We start from the raw sequence: 19,165 nt of genomic DNA on the forward strand, positions 1-19,165 counted from the left end.
GGCTCATGGTCCGACTGAGAAATGATACAGGCGTGGGCCAGGCTGGCAGGGGGTTGAGGAGTGGGTGCCACTGGGGTGGCGGGACAGCCCCTGGGCTTCCTTCCATCAGGGCATTTCGGTTGTCAGGGGTCATCGTCCTTCCTCTGCACAGGGTCTCTTGTATTTTATCACTAATAAGTCGCCAAACACATAAGTGTAGCCACTCAATAAATACTTGCTCAAATATAGGAATGAATGAATCAAGGATTCAAGAATGACAGGCCTTTGAGCTTTAAAAAAGAAAACCAGGGGCGCCTGGGTGGCTTAGTCGGTTAAGCGTCCGACTTTCGCTTAGGTCANTCTGCCCCTCCCTGCTCATGCTCTGTGTCTCTCTCTCAAAAATTAAACATTAAAAAAATTTTAAGAAAAACCAAACCTCCACGGTCTTGCATTTCCAGTATTAACTTGATTTTTCAACAAGATGATAATACTTACATTATATCTTAAAATGTGGTTTAAAGTGCAAAAAATACTTGCCTTATATTTTACTTCCAGTATATTTAAACTTACATTATATTTAAAGTGCTAAGAAGGGAATCAGGCCTTGTTCAGGAGGCTGAGTTTGTGGTGGAAACAATTGGACTTTGAGAAAACTTTTTTCTCCGAAGTTAGCAAATGAGGCATGATGTTTGATTTTAATCTTGATCCTGAATTAATTCAAACCCTAAAGTTGTCCATGACACGAGACTTGCCGTTTTCCACCCCCCTGCCATGGCGAGTCCTCCTTACTCGTGAAGAGTGTCCGAGGCCAAGTAGAGAAACCCGGGGACTTTTTTTTTTAACTTTCCTGTATTCATTGAAATAAATGCAGTGGCTGCCTGTTCTGTGTCAGGCACTGTTTTAGAAGCGCTGGAGATGACAGCAGGGAACACAACAGGTAAAAACTGCTTGAGTACATGGAGCTTATATTTCAGTGCATGGAAAATGGATATGAACAGTAAACATAATAAATAGATTATATCGTGTATGAACAGTTGATAAGTGTGATGGAAAACAAATAGATCAGGGGAGACGGGACCAGGAGGTGAGATGGGGGCAGCTTGCAGTTGTAAACAGGGCACCAGTAGTGGTTGGTGAGATGGAGGCATTGGAACAGGCGTGGAGGTGAGGGATGGAGCCTTGGGGACATCTGGAAGCAAAGCTTTCCAGGTGGAGGGAACAACCACAGGTGCCCCAAGATGGGGACATAAGTGGCATGTTTAAGGCGAATAGCCCAGCCTCCCTGGGTGAGAGAAAAGGGGCTGGGGAGGTGAGGCCCAAGGGCACATGTGAGGTGGGATCTGGGAGGACTTTCCCGGTTCCAGGTCTCAGGAAAAGGAGGGGCCGTCCGTGGTTTTGAGCAGACACGTTGACATCCTCTGACCAGGATTTTAAAACGAGCACTGACTATTGAGAATAGGCTGTAAGAGGCGGAGGGTGGGTTGAGGCTTTTGCAGTGAACCGGGTGGGGCATGATGGTGCCCTTGCTCTCAGTGGTAGCAGTGGAGGTACAGCCAACAGAACTTGCTCAGGGATCGCGTGTGGGGTGTCCAGGAAGGAGAGGGAGCAAGGGTGACTCCCAGGTTCGGCCTTGAGCAACTGTTAGCAAGGCGCTGCCATCATCTAAGATGGGAAGCTGTCCATGGAGCGGTCTGGGGGGAGACCAGGACTTGACTTCAGAACACCTTGTGTTAAGCCTCTGTGTTTATAGTGAATATTCCACCTGCTTCGAAAATGGCTGTAAAATGACTTACACTGAAAGGTCATATATAAAAATTCACAAAATTCATCAAAGCTGGCAACATGAGGGGAAGAGGAGGAGATTTGAATGACAACTTGCCTACTCTAAAGGTTTTCAGGCACAGTATAGGGGCAAAAAATATGTTCCTTTATAAGAGAAAATGATGAAGTTTGAAATAGTACAGCAAATTCCTTTCCTTTCACCCAATTGAGTTGTGATTGGTTGCGTCTTATGAATTTATTTCTGATCCTCCAATTCTCAGCTCTGATTATCTATTTATAAATTGTTCATTCCCGTAACATCTTCAACATGTTAAGGGAAAATGTGACCGAGTTCACCTTGTCCAACTTTATGACTTGTCAGTAGCTCTGGGAAAAGTTATTTGGAAAGAGATGTGGGAAATTGTTAGGAGAATTGTTTTGTGTCTTTTGTGCGGAGGCCTGACCGGCTGCCCCTGGAAAGTGGGCAGCCATGGGACCACGAAGAACAGTGTGCAGAATGCTCCTTCCTCCCAGATCTCCCAACAGGCTTCCTATAGAATCTGGAATTTCCAGGGAAGCACTGAGAAGCTTCTAAACATAGCTGTCCTCAGCTTTTCTGCATTTACCTCCCCAACACTAATTACTCCTAAATTGTCACTGGTGAATTTAATTCTGACTTTAATGTTTCAGTTGGTGAATGACCTGTCACACTTCTGTGAGGTTGAGGCATCTTTGCATAGTAACATTAGCAACATTATTTGACTGTCTATTGAAGTGTGTCGTTATGATGTTACAGAAATGAGGAAAAAAGGCTGGAAAATGCTGATAAGGAGCCTAGGTTTCATCAGCTTAATACCTGTGCCCCAGAAATGCCAGTCATGAGGTGTGCCCCAGCCAGCGAGCCTGTTCTTTAATCTTCAGTAAGCCAGTAGGTGTTCACCGGGGAAGGAGGAGGAGAAGATTAAGATATGTAAAGGTGACTATAAATAGACATTTTATAATTTGTTTAGATCCCTGGGAATACAAATTTTCACAAAACCTACACACTCAGTTTTCACACTTTTGGGATTGTATTCTGTGAGAAGTAGGGGGCTGCGCCCGCCTCACCTTGGGGGATTTCGGACTCTTCCTTTTTTGAACCTGGTATTTCTGATATGGAAGTTAGGATTTATTGCCTTGTCATATCACTGTGTACTTACATAATTTCCCTACTAGATTGAAACTCCCTTGAGGAATATCAAGATTTTTAAGACATGGAAGCCAGCACGACTCTTGGGAATAGCAGGTGTGTCCCTCAAATATCTATTAAGTGAAAGTAAGATTCATAGGAATCTCTTTTTTTTAGGCTGAAGTAATCTTTTTAAAAAATTTTTTTAATGTTTATTTATATTAGAGAGAGAGAGAGAGAGAGAGAGAAAGAGCATGAATAGGGAAGAGGCAGAGAGAGGAAGACACAGAATCAGAAGCAGGCTCCAGGCTCTGAGCTGGCCGCACAGAGCCCGATGTGGGGCTTGAACTCACAAACTGAGAGGTCATGACCTGAGCTGAAGTCGGATGCTTAACTGACTGAGCCACCCAAGCGCCCCCCCATAAGAATCTGTTAATGTGAAATAAAGGAGGTGTTCCAGAGAGTGGGTTCTCAGAGTTGAAATCTCTGCTCACCTACACACATATGTAAGGGGACCTGGGATGGCCCATGATGCTGTTCGCCGAACGATATGCCCAGCTGCAACGAGTTTGACTGCTTATCTCAGAAGAAGAACAGCTCACCACCCTCCACCCCCCATTTGTGCTGCTCTGTAGCTTCCATGGGCTGATTGGTAGCCATGACATATGATTCCTTTGGCAGATAAACCAAAACCACAACTAAAAGGGAATGGCCTATATCACTGCTGTAGGGCCATGTGGATAGTGAGATGTGCTTTAAGTTTAATTTGGGGGTAGTAACATGTCTACAAGACTGGATCTGCAGTAAGGGGATCTGGATTGTAGCTCCAGCCTTGTGCTTGACCTTGGTTGCGTTACTCTAACTCCTGTTTCCTCAACTCTTAAAATGAAGGGTCAGACAAAACAATTTCATGGTTTTATTTACCCCCCAGAAACTCAGTTATTTAATAGGCTTAATGTACCAATTGAAGTGATATGAGAATGCGCATTTCTCACAAAAGTTTGTGCAGTGAAAAAAGCAAAGTAATGGATCAAGCATTCCATTTTGGTTTTGCAGCAAATCTCATTACCTCTTTAAATAGCATCAGGTTTTGACTGCTTCAGAGAAGGTGTTTGTTAAGGCTTCGTAATGATAGGCTGACTCGAATCTAAAGATCACAAAGAACCTTAAAAGCATTAATTACCCCTTACATCACCCTGATAGAGCAGAGATGTGTTATTATCATTTTACTTTCACAGCTGGGTAAATCAAGGCACAGAGACACATTAAACTGCTGGCAACTTGGACAAGGTCATGGTCAGTGGTGGGGAGAGAAGTGTATCTTCTTGTTTCTCCCTCCAGGTAGGGGAAATGTGTGGATTTTAACTCCTTGTTTTCCTTTAAAAAAATTTTTTTTAAACATTTATCCATTTTTGAGAGAAAGAGACATGAATGTGAGTGAGAGAGGGGCAGAGAGAGAGGGAGACACAGAATCTGAAACAGGCTCCAGGCTCTGAGCTGTCAGCACAGAGCTCGACACAGGAGTTGAACTCATGCACTGTGAGATCATGACCTGAGCCGCCCAGGCGCCCTTCCTGTTAAGTATTTGTCTATTAACATATGTAGAGTGAAATGCCAAGATGACATGCCGTGCAGGGAAACAAATCCAGGTGCTAACTGGATCCAGAGGTCACGGCCTCTGCATTATCTGTGCTCTTCTCTGAAGGCCGGGGATGGGATTGGGAGCAGACCACCTTGTGTTTGGGGCTTTCTCACTTTAGGGGAAGGTCACTCGTTCAGTAATAGTTTCACTATCATTATTCTTACACCTTTTTTGATAATTAACACTGATTTTCATTAACCTCACAGTAACATGACTGTATATTTTATGTAGTTTAGTTCTTTGGCACTCACGTAGTGGACTTGAACTCTAATTTCTCTCCTGTAAAATCCACACTAACAGCCTTACCTTCTTTAAAAAAGAAATAAGCTGGAGCGCTTGGGTGGCTTAGTTGAGCGTCTGGCTTTGGCTTAGGTCATGATCTCACAGTTTGTGGGTGAGATCGAGTCTGCTTTGAATTCTGTGTCTCCCTTTCTGCTCTCCCCTGCTCGCACTTCGTGTCTGTCTCTCAGGAATAAATAAATATTAACAAATTTAAGTATAATTTATGCACCAAAAAATTCACCTTTAAAGGGTACACATCAGTAGTTTTTAGTATATTCACAGAGTTGTGCAGCCATCACCACTATCTAATTCCAGAATATTTTTGTCCTCTCAAGAAGAAACCATGAACCCATCAGCAGTCACCCCCACCGCCTCTCCCCCCAGCCCCTGACATCCACTAATCTGCTCTCTGTGTCTGTTGATGTGCCTGTTCTGGCTGTTTTGCATAAATGGAGTCACAGACCATGTGGCCTGTCATACGTGACTGCTTTCACTTAGCATGACGTTTCCTAGGTTCAGCCGTGTTGTAGCATGAATCAGCCATGGGTCCTCTTTAAGGCTGAGGGGTACTCTATTTTACCCTCTCTTAGTCCCACCAGGCTATAGCCCTTCCTGAAAGGTGTTCCTCAGGTTTTCTCTCTCCTGTAGCCCCTCCCCCAATAGAACCATGTGCTTACTCTTGTTAGAAGTTTCCTTTCAGGGTCCTTAAGTAGAATTCCACCTAACTAGTTTGGAAGGGTTTTGAACTTAACTTCTACTTTATTAAAATTCTTAAGTATCTGAAATACGGCGGAGTGTATGTTCGATGCCTCTGAATGTAGTTAAGTGTAGCATCTAGGGGTCTTTTTAGCTCTGGTGGATATCAGTTTTTTGTAGAACCGAAACCTTAGCTGGAAATCCCTCTTACCGTTGACTGTTTTTCATCAGGGACCCTGATAAGGTATGACAGGAGACCCTGTGCCTTCTTCCTTTGGGTTACGTGTATGCTTCGGTCACATCCATAGGCTTAGAAAATGAGAATGTGGGTATATCTGATTCCCTTCTTCCCCCTTCTCAGAAGGCTTTTCTGCATTATGTGGCCTGGTGGTGGCTTGCAGTCCATTCCTGTCCTAAAAACAGCCGCCACATTCCTTTTCCTCTAAAGATTCTTTCAGATGTTGGGGATAGTTATGATAATTGACTGGAATCATGGCAGCCTGGTGTTAAGAAACATTTCCTACCAGTATTTACTTCTGTCTGTCTGTCACCAGAGTACTTGCATTGTCAAGAACATCACCAATTGCAGTGTAACCTCAAGTGAAATGGATTTGGCAGATTTATGAAATTTACATTTTTTTGGCATGGTATTTGTGCTGTGATAGAATTTACTTCTTTGCAATCTTAACGGTGACATTCAGACAGATGCCTTTATTTTTTTTCTTGACACAAAAATAGTAACAATAATGAAACGTAGAGTCCCAGATCTCCAGAAAGTTGATCAATTTTTGCCTGTATCAGAAGTACATAGCATCAGTGGTGATGTCTTTGATAATGGTGCAGGAGGCCTTGACTGGCGTTGGAATGCCGTCAACTCAGAGTTACTGTTTTCTCTCATTGAATAAGTAGTCCATCTCTTTCACTTAAATGGTTTTATTTTCATTCTGTCTCACTGACCAATGATGAGTAGTATTTGCCTGGATGACGGAGCACAGCACATGTCATTAATGAAAGGTGTCATGAATCACTGCATTTTAAGTAAAAGAATGTGTAAAATTTAGGGAATCAGAGTTAATTAAAAATAATGCCATACCAGGTCTGCACATTTAACCTTAAAAGTTTTAAGCTTTTCTGTGCAAAGAAACTCAGTGTTCAGTGTGCTCTTGGCTCTTTGAGAAACTGTTGTGGGCACTAATGCAGAATTTTACAACAGTGGGTGAAGCTTGGAGAAAATGAAAGATCCATAAGATGAAGGAATTCAATTGGATAATTTCTAGGATTCTTTTCAGATCTAAAATTTATAGATTTTCTACAAGCTGTTCATTTGTGGAATTACATAGTGGAGATTATAAGAAATTAAATAAATGGAATAGATTGAGTAGATTAAGAACATAAATCTCACAAACTATGTTCTCTGAATGTAATTGGGTATAAAATTAAAAGTCAAAGATGTACAACTGTAATGCCACAGGGGATTAGGTCGTTACAAATGTAATAAAACCATTTATTATTTACTTGTAAATTCTTTGATATTATTTTCTAGATTTTTTTCCGTCATCTTCATAGAAGATCATCTTTCTATTGTTTCCACCTCATTGGGGGTCCTACGAGTTAATGATGAATCAACTACAGTATCTTCGAGCCTAAGATGAGAGTCCCAGTTAAATACGCTACATTATTTATCTGAACACAGTGCGATCTTTCTCATTGCCTTATTTAGCGTATTTCATTTTTCTTCAGGAAGTGAGGGAGCTAATACTCCCGTTGCACCAGCTCTCAGCTGTCACTTATGGTTCATTTGGCCTCCTCTTATGTCACGGACCTTCACAGAGGTTAACGTGTAGACGTGGAGAGGCAGAAGTGGTTCTCAGTGAGGGCAGGGATGCCTTGCCCACCAGGGACATTTTGGAAGTTTATGGATTTGTTTTGGTTTTCATAATGAATTGGAGGAACATAGCATTTAGTGGTTGTGGACACGGCTCCTGGATGTCCTGCATGTTCAAGTTCATTTCGCACATTGCAGAATTTTCCCACTGGATATTCACATAGGTGAAATACCTGCATCATTAGCTGAGCCAAGAACTGGCATTAGTTTACAGATGACCACAAATTATCTCTGTTCCCACAGCCATAGGCTACTTTGAATTTTTTAGGAACCAGCAGCAGACCAATAAACCAAGGGAAGTTTGTCCTTTATTTTGCTCAGAACTTGGCCACAAGCTCTTATCCATTTGGAAAATCAGATCACTGATGGCAGTGCTTCGTATGCCTTTGAACCCACGAAGGAGCATTGGTGCGGGGCTGTGACGAAGCGGCTATAGTTACCATGATTCTCTGCAGTGCAAATGTTGGACAGACTTCTGGAGTGGGTGCAACCAAGCATTTACATATTGAAACACACATTTTTAGAAATTGCAAATTACTTTCCATTTATTTTTCTCCTTGTGTTACCATTAGGGTGCTATATTGCTTTTTGTGAAACTGTGTATGGAGATAGATTATATTATATATGAACGTTATTTCAGGATAGTATTAAAAGAGGGGCTTGGGATGTGGTGATAATGAGAATCTGCATGACAGTGCATGCTTGAAGCATGAAAAAGCATAGTTTAAAAATAATTTTCCTTCTCATTGCCTCTTCTTTGCGTGTACTTCTAGTGAACCCTCAGCCCACAAACGGGGAGCAGGTTTCCCTGAGGCTAGGACCACTCTCATCAATTTATCAGAAAGGTCTTCTTGTAGCTAACAGGTGAAAACATTCTGGTTTCTTATTTGGGGCCTCAGAGTTTGATATCATCTTGTGATTTTACCTCAGCTCCTCAAAGAGTGGCTGTTTCTAAGAACGCAAGCGGCATTCCCAGCCTTTGCCGTGGGGGGTTCTGGATCATTCTTTCCTAGGGGCCGGTTGTCTGTCCTCTGGAGGCCACTCCTGGCCGCTGCGGGCAGTGTGCCTTGCCCACCCTTCTCAGCGCCAGAAGCTGCCTGGTGTCTCTGCACTCTGCCACTTGGTAGGCTGTCCTGGGACCAGGAAGAACTTCTAGTCTCTCGCTGGTTGAGGAAGGAGGAGGCGGCAGACAGCAAGATCGCGTGTATGAGGTGGCCCAGCTCGGTGAGCCAGACACCCCGGCTGCCAGCTGAGCAGAGCAAGGGCTCCTGGGCAGTAGCGGCCGACGGGAGACCAGCGGGGATACCACCATGCGCCCGAGCCCTTCCCGGCCCTCCCTGTGGCTCCCCTCTCCTCAGGCTTGCCCCTCCATGTGTCTGTCCACATCAGCACCCGCATAGCCTGGCGCTTCCTGTGGCCACGCGGGAAGTAAATGGCGAAGCCTGCACACCTGCCTGTTAGCTGTGCTAAATTGGAGTTGGAAGCGATGCAAATATTAACCTTGAACGCGCGCTGCCAGCTGTATGGGCAAGGCAACCTTGACATTAGCGTTTCCTGATGTTTCGGTTTTTAAGTTGACCCCCAGGATGTTACTGGAACACAGGTTTGGCTCTCTGATTGTAAAGGATTTGGGATTCCCAGCTGCTTGGCTGACACTGGCACCCGCAGGGTCTGTGCTGCCGCACAGGATGGGAAGACACTGAGTTACTAGACGTCTCCTACCTGGATTTTTCCTTGCTTGTCCGTAGGGAACGGGAGGGCAGGGACGGTCACCTCCCAGGAGAGCCTGCCTAGTGTGTCGTCACTCGTGAGATATGTTTGGTTTTGAAGGAGAGAGATGTCTGGGCCTGGCCTCCTGTGTGACACCTGATGTACCTGGTACCGCGGGAGGGGGTGGGGGTGCAGAGCCCAGCAGCCATCTGACGAGAGAGGACATAAATGGAATGAGCAGGTCCAAATGTGTGTCTCGACTTGTGGCGGTGGCTCTGTCATGCACCTGCCATGGAGAAGTCCTTGTTTGTCGTGTTGCATGTGAGGTGTGTCACGTGGCCAGCCTTCACCCCACGTTGTTAATTTCCACGACAAATAAGATGAGAGAAGACAGGGTGTACTTACCAGATATAAATGGATATCTTGACTTGGATTTATGATTTTGCTGTTTTTCATTATTTATGATCGTATCGGCTGCCTGCAATTTCTGGAGCAGGTCTGAACTTGTGAACCGTAGCGCTGAGCACGGGCTGGGTGGAAGCACATGCTTACTGTTTTAGGGAAAAAGTGCCCTAACCCGTGTCCTGGTGAATACAGCCGCACCAGGAGGCTCTCCCAAGGTGAGAGGCAGCCTTTCAGTTGGGAGGGGAAGGATATATTTACTCACTTCAGCAGCTGGTGCTCAGGACGTGGGCAGACTATAAGTTGGACTATACATAGGCATTTGGCACCTAGGACAGGATGTCAGTGCAGTGCCTGTTTAAAACAGCTTTGTAAGTAAGCATTTGGATTTTACTGGCCTACACATTTTTTTTTCTTTTTCAAAAAGCCAGTCTGCTCTTCTCCCAAGGCTCACTTTGTTCTCATTTCTCCTCTTGAACACTAAGGGCACACCAGTGTTTATGGGGATACAGGTCCTGGTGAAATTTGAGGCTCCCGGAGCTGGGGTCCGAAGTCAGGGACCTCCCAGCCTGGCTCCCCTGTGCCTTGTGTCCAGGACTGTGTCGGTGCATTGCCGGGAAGTTGGAATAGGGGTCACTGTGGAGACTCGATTTCTGCCCAGATACCATTCCGCCTCTGTGAAATTTGGGTGGTGGAACAGCCCTGAGATTTCCCGTCTGACTCTGGAAGCATCCAGAACTGCTTCCACCGCTCAGATCCCTGGGGCCTGCCTCAGGGGGGGGTTGGTCCCTGAGATCCATTCTGTCTATGCTCATGTCTCAGAGAGGATCTAAGCTGTACCCAAAGGCCCTATGGTTAGAGGGTAGCAGAGGAGATAGGGGAGCCTCACTGATGCATGTTAAAGCCTCGTTGGCAGAGGTGGGCGGAGTCTTGACCCCAGGAGGGGTAGCCAGTGTTCTGTTCCCAGCTAACCATTTTGCCTTTGTAAGAGGTACAAAGTTTCGGGAGTGTTCAGCATTTCAGTTCTAAAGTTTTGTGAATATGTTGAATAGATGACTCAATTCCCTTGGCACCCAATTTTGACATCAGCCGTGTTATTTTCCCTAGCATCCATCTGGCTCCTCCAGGCTCCTTATGCCCGTGCCATGTCTGAGATCTTCGGGGGACTCAAGGTCTCCTTCATCTTTGTATCCCCAGCACGTAGGACGTATCTGATACGTAGTAGGTGGTGTAGACATCTTCATCATGAATAAACGTCTTGATTGTGTCCTAATTCTTGTCCTTGAGACAACTCTTGGGAAATGCTGACGCTCTCTATTTACAAGGTAAAGGTGGCAGTAATGGTGACCTGCCTCTCTTGCCCGGCTGAGGTGCTATTACACCGTATGGCTTCTGTGATGTTGCTCAGGTCCTTTGTTATTTCTGAATGAACAGAGGTATGTCCTCTGAGGGCCTCTTTTCCCCTGCACACTCTGATTGGCTTTACTAGGGTTCACTCCTTGGTCTACTTCATGTCTCAGTCTGCCCGTAGCCCCGCTGCCGACTCCCGACTCCACACCCACAGGCCCGTGTGGACTTTCCTGGACGGCCGGACTCCTGACCGTCTCCCACTGGACGGCCCACATGCCTCTTAGACTCAGAACTGCCAGAGCTAAGCCCATGAGTTCTACTCTGCCCCTTCCTGTTCCCCGTCTGTCCCGTCACCTACGGCAGAACACCAGGTCCTCTGCTGTCTCCTTTCCAGATCTTCTGTGAAACAGGCAGCAAAGAGGAGATCCGTGGGGTCTACCTGCTCCGATTTCTGTGTTCATTTCCTTGCTCTTACTCTGAGTTCATTTGGGTCTTTCTACCTCAGACCAATAGCGTCGCTGTGACTTTCTGACCTGTTTTTCTACCAAAGGCTTGCCCTCTATCAACCCCTCTGTCACAGGGCACCCTTCCCCCTTCTCCACTGTAGCCACACTCAGCACGTTTCCGCGCGGCGCTGGGCTCTTCCTGTGATTTGCCTTTTACTCAGCTGCCTCTTGCTTCTGGAATCCTCTCTCCCCACTGCTCACTGGTCATTATCATCCTTAAAGACAAATAGATACCCCTCAGATTTAAAGACTGTTCACATGTTTCCTTTGCTATTAAGTCTTTTAGGATCTTTTGCAAAATTAACTTCCTGACTGTCTCCACCATGTGGACTTTTCTCACGTCATCTGTGACCTGTCACCTCCTCCAGGGCTAGAAACTTGCCTTGACATAGTAACTGCATCTCCTTCATTTTTGTACCCCTAGCACCTAGCACAGTGCCTCAAACACAGGCAGTGCTCAAACAGTGAATGGTGAATGGATGGATGAAAAGGCGCCTTTGTGCCAAGTACACCAGGAACACTGGCTGGTTTTTGTGGTTCCTGTCGGTTGGTCTCCCTTAAACACAGGTGCACACGGCAGCCTAACGAGGAAGTGATGGAGGAACTTTGGGTTCCTCTAGGCTCAGGGTCTAATCTTGCTTCCCGAGCAGTCAGCCTGCTGGTGCCTGGACTGCCTCAGTGGTGTGGGGTTAGGGGCCTGGCAGAAGCGAACCAGAGTGTCCCCACCTGTCACTGCTACCCGACATTTTCCCAGGGACGTCTCCTGCATCTGTGATCAGCACTGCCTTATCCAGGCCAAGTTACTCCAAAAATAAGTGTGACTTGAACTATCTGGTTCTTTTCTGCGTAGGGTTAGAATCTTGGAAGCGGCAAAAGGAAGAGAAATTAGAGCTCCGGAGTTCTGTAGACTGTTCAGATGTTTTCTTCAGGTCTCTCCTTGTCTTGGAAGCAAGTGCCTGTGTGCTGGTGGGTTATATCAGCATGGATCATGGACCGGCATTCCTATCCATGAGTTTCACCAATTTCCTAGGGCTCCCATAGCTTCTGAAGGCCTAGAGACCAGTGCCCTCGCACCCATCATGCTGGACAGTTTCTTTGTCAACATCTATCTACGCCTGGTCAGCCTAGATCAGCTCAGACAGGTTTGAGATCAGTGACTTCTTGTTGTAGCTTTGGGACCAGAAACCACCTGGCTTCACCTGGTTGAGGGGACAATCTACTAAATACAACAGTTAGAATGGAAACCTGTGTTATATTTTGAAAAAGATTAATCTTTCCATCCTTCTTAAATTTGTTAATTTGAGAGCCATTGGAAAAATTGGGCGTGGCAGGTGTGTATGACTGTAGGTTGGAAAACACATGCTCTACTTACCTTTGATACTACTTCTTAACCATCACTCTGGAAGTTAACACAGGCTTGCTATTCCTTATGGGGCTTTCAATTCAGAATAAAATTGTGATTGATGTCAGAAAAAGAAGAATTAAGCTTTCAAAGGAGCAAGTTTTAGGTTATAATAAGGGGCTATGATACCGTATCGTTGGTTTTCTAAGATAACCCTGGTGATTTTGCCCTCGCTTTGCCAAAAATGGGGAAGTACCAACAATGGTCACTGGTGTTTGATTCTTGGTCCAAATACATTATTCAAGGTCAGAGCTTAGTGAAGTACTGTTTGCACAGAAATAGGTAGAGTGACAAGACATTTAAGTCACTGTTTTTTTTTTAATGTTTCTTTATTTTTGAGAGAGAGAGCAAGCATGTGGGGGAGGGGCAGAGAGAGCAGGACAGAGGGTCCGAAGTGGACTCTGTGCTGACAGCATTGAGCCTGATGTGGGGCTCGAACTCACGAATGGCAAGATCATGATTTGAAGTTAGACGCCCAATCGAAGGAGTCACTCAGGCGCCCCTACGTCACAGTTTTGATTGGTCATTGGTCACCTTTGACTGAAAGTGGCAGGAGATGTTGCAGCTTCCTTAGTGAGAGCCTCAGTCTGTTTCAGAAGATCAGCTCATGTCCTGAAGGTTCACAGCTGTGCACTGCCTGCTAGGCTGTGGGTTGCTTTTTCCTGTCATCTCTTTCTTTAGCTGAACCCTTAAACCTGTCGTTATTATTCTCTGCAAGGGGCCAAACTCACTCTTAATGTGTGTTTTTGTCACTTTTTATGCAGATTTCAGCAACGTCCCTGATGTCACAACTGGCCTGAAAAGGAGTCAGACTGATGGTGCCCTGGCCCGGGTTCCCCACGGGGAGAAAGCAGGGCAGACGTTCGGGGTAAGATGCTGTCCCAGAGCTTAAGGAGGAACCGGGCCGACCGGCGAATTCTGACCTCCAAGTGACGGGGGAAGAGCATGGCGTTATCTGATTCCTAGGTGCACCAACTGAAACAAACATCCCTTTTTTCCTTAAGGGAAATAGTTTCCTTATTTATTCGAAATGAAATACAGTAGGACAGTTCTGACACAGAAAACCTAAGTTCAGGCTTTCTGAAAGTCTTGTTTAATGACTTATTCCTTTCTTACCTTTTTTTTTTTGTTTTTGGCCAAAGATAAATTATTTTTGTAATGTTATCACTTTGTTGTGGTACAATACATAAAATATGGTATTTTAACCATTAAATTTTTTTTAACATTTATTTTTGAGAGAGACACAGAGTATGAGTGGGAGAGGGGAGAGAGGGAGACACAGAATCTCAAGCAGGCTCCAGGCTCTGAGCTGTCAGCACAAAGCCTAACATGGGGCTCGAACCCAGGAACAGTGAGCTCATGACTTGAGCTGAAGTTGGATACTTAACCTACTGGGCCCCTGTTTTAACCATTTTTAAGAGCACACTTCAGCCATTACCGCTACCCATTTCAGAACTTCCGCATCAGGCCAGATAGAAACTCTACACCCATCAGACTGTAACTCCCCATTCACAGCTNGTGTCATTTCCTACATCATTTGCCTGTTCTAGGTCCCTCGTGTAAGTGTGACCATACATTATTTGTCCTTTTGTTTCTGACTTATTTCACTTAGCATGTTTTCAAGTTCACCATGTCATAGCAGGTGTCGGAATTTCACTTCTTTTGAAGGCTGAATAATATTCTGCTGTCATAAATGCTGCATCTTGTGTGTTTGTTCATCTGTTGGTAAACATGTGGCTTGTTTCCGCCGTTTGACTCTTGTGAATAATGGTGTACTGAAGACTGGTATACAGATATCTCTTTGAGTCCTTGTTTTCAGTTCTTTTGGATGGAAGTCAAGGAGTGGAATTGCTGGGTCATGCGGTCATTCTGTTTAGCCTTTAGAGGAACAGCCCACCTGTGTCCCACAGGGCTGCACCATGCTACATGACACTTAGGGGCAGCCGTATGAGTGTTCTCATTTCTCTGTATCTTTGCCAACACTTGTTATACTCCATGCCTTTCCTACATTTATCTTTTATTTACTTATTTATTTTGGTGAGAGAGCATGTGTGCGCTTGCACGTGGGGGGGGAGGGGCAGAGGGAGAGAGAGAATCTTAAGCAGGCTGTATGCTGAGGCTCGATCTCACGACCCTGGGATCATGACCTGAGTAGAAATCAAGAGTTGGAGGCACCTTTTGCCACCCAGGTGCCCCTCCTACATTTTTAAATGTTCATGGACATCCTTTCAGAAGTGGTCTGATTGATATGATGTAGTTTTAGTTATAACCCTGTTTTCAAATTCTTGCTTTTTTGTCTTAAATATGAAATAAGAATGGAGCTACATAAGCTACAACAGTATTTACATAAAGCTGACGTACAGTCTGCTGGCTTACGCTAATACTAGCAGGGGCCAGGACCTTTGGGGAGAGGCCCTGTGGCACAGCTTTTGGTGATGGTCACTGTGAAAAAGGGGATTGGGCTGGAGCCTGTCTGCTTCAGGTGATGGGCCCTCACCTCCCGCCTTGCACTGCTCCCCCAATTCCTCATCCACCTCCTGTGAAGTTGCTCTCCTTTCCGATTCCTCCCATAAAGCACTCAGGTGCCTGCACTGGGCCGGCTGTGCCCCCAGGATGCGGCAGCTTCTACTAACCTGAAATCGTCAGCATTTTTAGTCTTAGGCCTCTATTCTGTCTCTGGCGGATTATTTACCTTTGGGAACCTGATATTATAGCTAATAGTTATTATTTTTTTTTTAAATTTTTAACTTATTTCTGAGAGAGAGAGAGACAGCGTGAGCAGGGGAGGGTCAGAGACAGAGGGAGACACAGAATCTGAAACAGGCTCCAGGCTCTGAGCCAGCTATCAGCACAGAGCCCGACACGGGGCTCGAACCCACAGACTGTGAGATCATGACCTGAGCTGAAGTCGGATGCTTAATAGTTATTATTTTTAAGTAATGCACCCCAGAGCACCCACTGGAAGTGTTTGGATCGCTTTGTCTTATATTTATAAAAAAAAAATATATTTCTGAAACACTTTAGAAGCTAGGCTGTCTATTTAAGGTAAGCATGCCTGAGGGCCCCTGGCACCGCATGGTGGCTCAGGGGAAATCACTTAACACCACGAGGGATAATGATTTCCTCTCTGTCGCAGTCTACTTGAGTTCCACATTAAAGTTCTTAAGAAGGAAATTAAGTTCTTTTTTTCCAATTTTATTTCAAGATTCCATAACATAAATATGCAAAAAGTTAACCGTGTGGAGGCCGCTTCCAGCTCTTGCAGTTAAGCACGCTGGTCACAGCTAAACAGAGGGTTTACCAAATGAGCATCGGCACATTGGGTAGAAGTTTAGGAAAGCTGCGGGTCAGTTTGAAATCGGAGCTGTCTGGGCTTAGTTGGCAGGTAAATAAAGGAGAAGGCAAATAAATCGATACTGAAGAACAACACAGAAGAAAAAATATCGAAAGAGAATATGATCATGGTGAGCCTTGCTGTCAGTGGCTCTCAGGTCTGGGGTGACCTGATACCGTCTTCCGTTTTTCAGCTCTGAAGACCCTCTCTCCGTCTGTAATAATGGATTTCAGTCCATTTCTCAACAGTCCTAGTGAATGCCTGCAGTTCCTTCATTCACACGTTTTTTGTCCCTCGGGAGAGAAGGACGAGTGACCGTCATAAGTAATCATTGTGACGTGTATTAGTGAAAAGAAAGTTCTGAATTTAAGAATGAAAAGACATTGTCTTCTGTAATCATATTTCCAGACCCCCCCCCCCCCCCCNTGGAGGTTTGCGACGTGTGTCCACGTGACGGGCGTGGGTCCTTCAGGTGTGCCCCGGCGCCGTCCCACGGTGCCCACGGGTGGCAGTCGCTCTGCAGAGAGAAGACCTGCCTCTGTCTCCTGGGCTTCCCGCCCTGGCCCCTCCAGCTGCCTCAGGGGTCATTAACTTCTTTTCAGATTAGACCCTGGTTGAACCCGAGTTGTTTGGGATATTTTACTAATACTATTCTAGACTTTGAAATAAGGAATAATTTCCCTTGAAAAGCAAATGCAGCCCGGCTTGATGGAGCACAGCTGTAAGTGGGGCTTTTGACAGCCCCACAATTTCTACAAATGGTTCATAATTGATTGCCTTCTTTCTCTTCGAGGGTGCCTATTACTGTCACAGCTCTTTGTGTGCCCTTGTCAACCTCTCCCGTGTGGGGGCTCTTTTTCCCCCCGCAGTATTGTTAGCAATTAGCCTGCACTATTGTAATAGTTTGGATTTTGAAAGGAATAAACAGTTTCTCTTTGGGCGAGGGGGTTGAAAGAGTTTCTGGGTTGTTCTGGGGAGCTTGAGGTGTGTTAAGCAGCCCCTGCAGAAATACTGCTCGCGTTCCATTTTCCTCTCTCTGAGCTGACTCGAGAGCTGCGGTTCCTGGTGGCTCTGTGGGCTCTGAGTGTGCCCTAACCCCGTGGGTGCCCAGAGCTGGCAGGCTGGGCATGGGGTGGGGACCTAGAGGAAGGGGGTGAGCTTCTCCAGCCAGCAGCGCTGCCTCGGAGGAAGAGCTTGGTGGCGCTAGGACGTCCTTGCGAATGTGACTTGGAACAACAGTTGGGGATTTTTTTTTTCATTGCCTGGGGAGGAGAGGGAGAGAAACGTGCATCTTCCTCAGTTCCCATCAGCAGACCACGGATGTAATCACTTCTCCCGGAGGGAGCAGGTTTCTTTGAACTTTTCCTTCCTCTGCACAGTGTGTAAGTAAGCGGGGCTCTGATCTCAGGGGGGTGGATTCTGATCCAAGCGTGGGCATGCTTGCATGGTTTCCTTTCCTCGGTCTTGAAAGTTGATTTTACTCTAAAATGTCTATAGATTGTTAGGCAGATGAGCAGACATGCCTTTCTTTCCAGAAGGCCTCCTGACTGTAATCTTGAAACACTCTTTACAGCTAAGGATGTGAGAATTTCTTTAGGATTCTGGGGTTTCTGAGGCATCGTCGACTTTTCCTTTCTCGTTCCTCTGTGGCAAGGGTTTTTTCAGTGGCTCCCCGAAGTAGTTTTGTCTTTTTGAACTATGTCAGAAAGCCCAGAGATTCCAAGTATTTACCCTGTATGATCCGCTTGACAAGAGATGGGATTAAATTGAGGACAGTAAATAATTTTATGCTTTGTGAAATTTCCCTGGTCCATAGCACATTGCTCGTATGGGACTTCACACCGTAAAGGAAAATCCACAAAACTGAAACCGTTTTCTTTGAGGTAAGCAGAGTTTTTACTTTAGTTATTCCTGATTAAATATTTTTTCTCCCAGCTCTTTAGGAGAATTTTATGTAATCACCTCGTGCAGCTTTGGCAGTGATTATTTTTGCAGTTTGTGGGCGTCGTGTTGATAGAACAGAGAGCATTGGGAATCTGCAGATACACAGCGTGACAACTGTGTTGTCCTCTTTGCAATTAAATCATGCTCAAGGTCTGTTTCGTCCTTTTATTTGTGCAAGGTGGCAAAAAGGGACATGCACTAATGCTTAGTTTTCACAAGGCAGCAGGAACATAATTTGCATTTAATATTTAATGCCTGCTCTCCCACTTAGCTTAACCTTGTGAGTGTTTTTACATGAATTCCTTTTAAGAGCTCGCCTATCTAAGAGGCTAAGGGAAAAGATTATTGGACCCATGGTTTGTTTTCCAGCATTCTCAAATTGTACATCTTTCTTACTTTCCTTTGAGTCTCCTGCATTATTTCAAGATCTGTTTGGTTTTGAGATGTTTTGGTGAAAAAGTAAAATCAAAGTATAATTTATTTATAAGTCATGGTCTTTCTGCATGGTGGCTATCCAATGGATTCATATGATCATGCCCTTTTTTTTAAAGAACTAAACGTACCTCTTTCTAAATGCACGTTACCTGACGTAATTCCCATATGAACGAACAGCGATAGCATCCTCCAAGCAAGCCCATTGTCCCCGAAAATGACTTGGGCTCTGACGTTCTCCAGTAGGGAGACGATCATCTTTCACAGAGAATAAATCCAGGTAGGCAGTGGTATCAGACCTGATGGAAATCTGACCTACATCTTGGTCCGCAAGGCTCTACCGCCTCAGGACCCGGGTCTTGTGGGTAAAAATAACAGTGCCGCCAGCCCTGTGTTGTTGAGTGGATCCTGCACCACCACATGTACACACGTGAACGATTGTTAGGCTCGGGGTCCTTCCCGCTGCGTCTCATGCACGTACAGTGTTCGGAATGCTTTCTCATTCTGCGCACCTAACACACCACTTGCCCATCTCAGCCGCTACCCGGGCTGCCTGAAGTTAGTGTCAGGTGGTCAAATCCTGTTGTGCTGTCCCAGGAGATACAAAAGAATTGGAAACTAAGGGTTTGGCGACTGGGTCCTTTTAGCTGTGTGTCACCTGCACAGAGACAG

The 19,165-nt window shown here is 45.5% G+C and overlaps 1 protein-coding gene across 4 annotated transcripts in view; it reads left to right on the forward strand.

Moving 5' to 3' along the window:
• The window catches only part of TIAM2 (TIAM Rac1 associated GEF 2), a 111,329-nt gene that overhangs the window by 56,461 nt on the left and 35,703 nt on the right, over window positions 1-19,165 (forward strand). For 3 of the 4 annotated variants that reach the window (XM_077755088.1, XM_077755089.1, XM_077755090.1), the window contains exon 12: window positions 13,548-13,651. In XM_077755088.1, the coding sequence (XP_077611214.1) occupies window positions 13,548-13,651 (104 nt within the window). Of the gene's footprint in view, window positions 1-13,547; window positions 13,652-17,427; window positions 17,500-19,165 lie in introns of those variants that run through there. The other variant, XM_077755091.1, reaches the window with a different exon arrangement.

The sequence above is a fragment of the Crocuta crocuta genome, unplaced genomic scaffold, assembly GCF_008692635.1.
Source record: "Crocuta crocuta isolate KB4526 unplaced genomic scaffold, BGI_CrCroc_1.0 scaffold11, whole genome shotgun sequence".
Lineage (NCBI taxonomy): Eukaryota > Metazoa > Chordata > Mammalia > Carnivora > Hyaenidae > Crocuta > Crocuta crocuta.